Genomic DNA, 6,000 nt, shown 5'->3' with positions numbered 1-6,000 from the left:
TACAAGTAACAAGCACTATAACATCCTGTTCTAATGGCCATTTATAATAAAAAAAGTTCTTCACAAGAACATTTCTGAACACATTGGTGACATGTAAATAAGATCCCTTGGGGACAGTGTTCAATTAGCTTAAAATGTATACATTGCTGTTGAACTTCACTCACAACTCCACATTCATTCCATCATTTCAGTCACTCGGTTAAAACTCACACAGCAACAACTTATGGCATTGATGTCCATAACTTCTAAATATCAGATCAATCCAATTCTGTCAGTTCATATGTCCAATATCTTTTACTCTGTCAGGTCAATTGTCAAATATCTAATGCGCTGAAGGAGAAAAAACTGTCTTTCAATCGTTGCACAGGTTTCATCGTTTATTGCACACGAGTAGAAGTAATATCCATATTCATTCAGTGTCATCTATGATCTGAATTTTGCTGTTTTATATGACAAACAGAAATACATTTTGACAGACCTGCTTTCACTTTCCTAGTATTTTGCACTATCTCATACCAAAGAGTCATTCTCCTAGAGGCTATGAAGCAGTTGTCTGTCCTAATATCCTTTAGTCTATGATACCCTTGGTAAAGGTCCTCAAATAGCACAATCATAATGCACACCTCGCTGCGCCGTATCAGTTGCATTCTTCTGTATTTTCCCGTATTTCATCTTGATGTGGTGAGGACATTAGATCACTTGTAGAGCCAGTCTTTTTGTTACTGTGAGGTGGTGTTAGTTGTGTGATCACTTGAGCCTGCAGGTCTGGACTTCCTGCTCGCAAAGAGCTAAGCACTTGTTCCTGCCTTTCCTGTGCCTTTTCCTGAAAATATCAAAGATTTTTATTAACAAATCTGCAACGATCCCCCTTGATATATGAAATAGGGACATGTGATCACTTAAAATTTAATACATGGTCAAGTATGACATAAGGCTTATGACCAATATATCAGGTTATAACTTCAAGCAGGAAATTGGTCAGAAAAAAAGTGGTATGGTAGATTTTGAGTTTTATTTAGTAGGCCCATGGGTTTTACCATCACCAGGTAATTAACATGCAAGCTTTTCCTATACATTATCACAGGAAATATTTCCTTCCTGCCATGTTACAGAAAAGCGATGTTATGACTGATACATACCAGGAGGCTGAGGTCAATAGAATGTGTCTGGATGTGATGGCTGTCCTCTGGTGCCACATTAGGAAAGAACTTCACTTCTGCAGGACCAGACTCTCGCACAGTTATTGCAAAGGGAGCCATCCAGCTCACACACTGAAGAATGTCTACCCATGCAAAGCCTGTAACAGACAATATATTTTAAATATTTATGACAATATTTTGCATAACTTCATCAATACAAGTCCAGTTTCAAAAATATGCATTTCAAAATCTCTTTTCACATTACATACCATGATGGGAAAGTATCTCCCTTAGATAAGTTGTCAGATTTTTCATAAATCGTACAAGGGATGCCCTTCAATTGTTCCAAGCAATGGCAAAGGTACAAGTGGTATGTTAACTAGAACTATCATCCTGAGGATAACTTATACTCCTCCCACCCCTCTACAGATGAAAAGAAATTATACATAATTGTTTTAGTTTCAGTCCCAGTGACCTGTGAACATGTTACATATGACATGGAATTTCCATCTCCTGCAATGCCCCATCTCCTTACCATATTTTATGAAAGCTTTTTAGCCATTACCTAAATAGATTTGTATTTACAGTTGTCCGATAATATTTGCACATTATACAATTTAGTTAAAATCTTCTCCAAAGTTTAAGACACTTTTGCACTTCAGAATATTGAATGCTTTATCTTTGAAGTTAAGACTTTATTTTCTGCTTGAATATTAATTCATGAAACACATTTACTGGAAAAACAGACAGATAAACGATGTACATGTATTTAAGTAAATTGACATTTCACCTTCTGAAAGTAAACAAGGACACAAGAACTGTGATGTACTCTTGTAATCTGACGGAAAAAAAAAAAAGATGTTAAAGTCAGTGAGGCCACTGGAACATTTCACTTACCAGAGACTGAGAGGGCAATTTCTTTGGTTGTGAGGTGATAGAGTGCAGAGGCAGCAATGACACTGTAGGGAAACTGAAGACAGCCAATGTCCAGGATACACAAGTCCACCAACTGCAACCAAACATACCAACAGGTGTGAACAAGAGACGAACAAAATATCATGCTGACAAAATTATGTAAACATGTACCTTCCTCAAACACAAGTAAGTCACAGCCTAACGAATGTAAGTGTAGTTCAAAATATAGGTCAGTGATATAATGGAATACTTTTTCAATGCTTTGATGATTTTTTGGTCAGGAAACAAACATTGCTCCATATTTGCTTTTTCATACTGTTCCGAATAATTTTTAAATCAGTGTGGTTTCAAAAATGAACTTTTTACTATAAAACAAAACTAGATATCATCCAAACAGTACAAAGTGAATGGGTTATATCAGAGCCAATTCTTACCCGAGCTATTTGTATAAATGCATGAGAGGAATACTGAGGGAAGACAAATCCATGCTCTGATTCCACAATGTGATCTATATTGGCAACTTGTAGGTATAGGTTGAGCCAACCATTGGTGGTAAGTGGTGATAAGTCCCAGTTCAGTGCCTACAAAGTACCAAAGAAATCAATATCAGCACTAGAGAATAAGCATGGAAGAAAAAGACAGGGTCATAAAAACTACAATAGTTTAAATGTATTTTCAGTTTTTGAGAAGAGAATAAAGTGTTTACCTTCAACATGATCAGTTCTTGGTCCAAAATTTCATCTTCTGTACAGGCGCCATCTGTTACGTACGCGAACTCTGCTATCTTTGGTGGGTAGATTTCCTAGCAGAATATATAAAAGAAATGGCTGTTAGGTCTGGTATATTTGCTTAGATTTTTTATTTTATTTGCTCTTGAGAGATGTGTATTTAAATTATTGTATAAGGCCTGCCATTAGGAACAATCCCTTCAAATTAACTTTAGTATAAATATAAAATTTTCTGTATTCATTTTCATACATGAACAGTGTATGCAATGCACAATTTAAAAACTTGATAATGGCACTTGGTAGTTAAAATGCAGAGTGCATGTTCAATAACTTGACCATTTCCGCTTACATTTTTTTTCTGCAAAATTTGCAATCTAGAGAGTAGAATTAAGATATTACCTCTAACTTGGCTGCTATGAACAACGATGTGATGCCAATGAGCTGAAGTTGGTGTTTCTGTATCCCATTACTTAAACTCATATATCGATCCACAAAGTCCACGCCCAGGTAGAAAGTCTCCCTGTGTAGCCGATACACCTCGCACACCTGTTGGAACCAAATAGATGATAGACATCATTTTAAATAAACACAAGAGCATCAGATAATTATATATGTGGTAGCATCTTTTCAAAACTGTTAAAATCAGTTAATTGCTACAATTTAGCCTCAAAAAATATACTCTTCTTATAACACAGCAAATTTTAGCTATCCATTAATAACATCGAAAAAAAATTACCTCAATGAGCCAGTCCAATAAGATAGTCCTCATTCTTGACTGTAAAGCTGGGTGATTCTTAAATAGGTTTACATCTCGATGATAATGGGATTCCTTCTTCAACATGAATTGCCATACTTCTCTCGAGTCTGCCCAACTTAATTTAGGAAGTGGAGATGATCTGTTTGTGGATATAAAGTAGTTTCTGAAGCGAAATTTTGAACCTAAAATGATATCTGTTGGTTTCTTTTCTTCACTTTCTGGTGTGGGTGGGTGACTAGGTACTAGTGTGCACGTTGAAATGGAGGAGTTCTCAGAGATGGGTATCCACTGCGTCTGTAAACAACATAAGAGTCAAACGTGATTTTCAGCTAAAAAATTCCTTCAAAAACATAGCCAATCAGAAATGAAAGTTAAAAAATTTACCTTATAAGACACTTAACCACTTGTCTAATGAGTTTTGTGGGTAAACTGAACAGAAATCTAATGGTAGATTGGAAAAGTAACTCTACACACAAAATCAAGCAACACCCAATTCCCTTCTTTACGAATGTGTTTCATGTAACAAAAAAACAAATATCAGAAGGAATGGAAAATTCAAAAATAAAAAAAATTATAGCAAACATTTCATCATGTCACCACAGTTGTGGAAACCTGAACATAACCACTTTATAGTAAAAACATGACAAAAATTTCATAGACATTAAGACTGTTTGCTTTTATCAATCCCTTTGGTAAATTTCACACTACAAACATACATTAACCAATATTGTTATTGTGACTCAACAAATGCTCATTAACAATTTGATTCGGTGTAAACTATTCATTTTTGGGTTAGGAAGTAACTCAAGTGTCAGCTTGGGATATGTTTTCTTATGAGCCTTTGACCACCTGGTATTTGGCTTGGGTGAGTGACTTAAACCTGACAGGGCTTAGCACAAACAGCTTGGGTACTGCTTTTATAAGGACAATTTTGATAGCTCAGATAAAAAAAACACACCTTAAGCAACCAGCAGTGTCAAACAATTGTCAATAACTACTGCAAATTGTGTCAAGAAAATTTCCAAATAATAACTATAACTGTCTACTTAACCACTTGAGGTAAAATGTATTTTGAAATAAAAAAAAAGGAATAATGAAAATAATATGAAAGAAAAGAAAATAATAACGACCTGCTGAAGAAATAAACTATCATTATTGCACACAAATCGACCAGGAATCTGGTCATGCATATTCATGAGTTCACGAACAGGAAAAACATGGAGGCAGCGAGGTCAAATACTGACGTTTGAAAAAAAAATGTAAAAAAATATTTACAACACAATTTACGGAACCAAACCGATTGCATATAGTTCGATTTCGACATTTTTATGTCTTTCCTTAAAATAAAGTGGAAGCGTTAATTGCAAACAGTTTAAATCCGATACCAGTCGAGGGTTCCAGCTAATCAGGGTCAATGGCGCCATTTCACGCTTTACTAGAAGTTTAAGAAGTAATCTGAAGGGGTATGAAATGATAAACTTACTTCAATTCTGTACGTCTTCGTTCTTTTAATCATCGTTGTATCTTCGTCTAAATCCTACAGAAGGACAAAGAAGACAATTGGTTAAATGCGATGAATAAAATGGGTCGCCGAATGAATGAACAAAGAACAGCCATATCATTGCAACGTATGCCGCGGGGTAGCGATGTTGTGTAAATGAAATTTACCTCTTCTGCCTTCCTTTTCCTGCTCACTTTAGCAGCTGGTGCAGTTTCTTCATCGCTTTTGGTTCTCGATAACAATCGTGCACTGAAATAGAAATGCATCAAGTGTTTTTTTTGTTCACAAACTTCAATGGAAAGCCGACATGTCAAAATGGCGCGGGTTGACGGGCAATAGAATAGTGGGTCAGTTTACATACCTTTTTCTAGACATTGTAGACATCGGTGCTCTGGGATCGACCAAGCTGTGAAAGAAAAACATTCTAATTTAAGTTTGTATCTAAGAAATGCGTAATCATAGCAAAAATTATCCATTATTTTTGGCGGTGAAATATGGGTTCCCTACGTAATCTGACAAAAATGGAAGCCAGTAGCACGACTCCATGTCAGCGGTGTAAAAGTTAAAAAATTACCTGCATTACCAATCTTTATCACTGATGGGTAAGATATCCATATTTTCACAACCTTGTAGATCAAAATGAACTTTTTGTAATTTTCCTTTACAAAATTCCACGCGCCAGTTTGGATAAGCCGATTCGTCTAATCGGCGTCTCTCGATCCATCAGAATGTTAGCAGTCAAAATTCCTATGCAAATATAAATTCCGATTAAAATCCAGTGGGCAAGTCAAGTGATTAAGCAAAAATAGACTTTCTTACACCTAAACGATGATAATGAAAGCGTGATTAGATTCTTCATCTAAACTTCATTTTGCCTCACACCGATGTTCACTGCTCGACGCCCGAAAGATCAACTGAGGAACTCTCGCAGCTGGACTGTGAAGGTGGTAATCTCGAGAT

The 6,000-nt window shown here is 35.9% G+C and overlaps 1 protein-coding gene across 1 annotated transcript; it reads right to left on the bottom strand.

Annotated features, from left to right (window-relative positions):
- Positions 1–248: 248 nt before the first annotated feature.
- LOC132559693 (G1/S-specific cyclin-E-like) lies at positions 249–5,434 on the bottom strand. Its single transcript, XM_060224312.1, has 10 exons — positions 5,402–5,434; positions 5,208–5,289; positions 5,023–5,076; positions 3,519–3,833; positions 3,182–3,328; positions 2,761–2,856; positions 2,489–2,635; positions 2,037–2,148; positions 1,140–1,297; positions 249–823 (listed from the first exon to the last, which is right to left on the bottom strand). The coding sequence occupies exons 1-10, from the start codon at positions 5,422–5,424 to the stop codon at positions 638–640; spliced, it is 1,320 nt and encodes a 439-aa protein (XP_060080295.1). The 5' UTR covers positions 5,425–5,434; the 3' UTR covers positions 249–637.
- Between the last annotated feature and the right edge of the window lie 566 nt (positions 5,435–6,000).

The sequence above is a fragment of the Ylistrum balloti genome, unplaced genomic scaffold (assembly GCF_031769215.1).
Source record: "Ylistrum balloti isolate Yb309-2 unplaced genomic scaffold, AGI_CSIRO_Ybal_v1 Utg370948, whole genome shotgun sequence".
Classification (NCBI taxonomy): Eukaryota; Metazoa; Mollusca; class Bivalvia; order Pectinida; family Pectinidae; genus Ylistrum; species Ylistrum balloti.
This window is presented reverse-complemented; position numbering and strand designations above follow the sequence as displayed.

Coding starts and splice junctions, on each gene's coding strand:
- LOC132559693 (XM_060224312.1), bottom strand. CDS start 5,424: ATGTCTACAATGTCTAGAAAAAG. Junction 1,298..2,036: donor AATTGCCCTCTCAGTCTCTG/GTAAGTGAAATG, acceptor TGTCTGTTACAG/GCTTTGCATGGGTAGACATT. Junction 824..1,139: donor CTATTGACCTCAGCCTCCTG/GTATGTATCAGT, acceptor TGATATTTTCAG/GAAAAGGCACAGGAAAGGCA.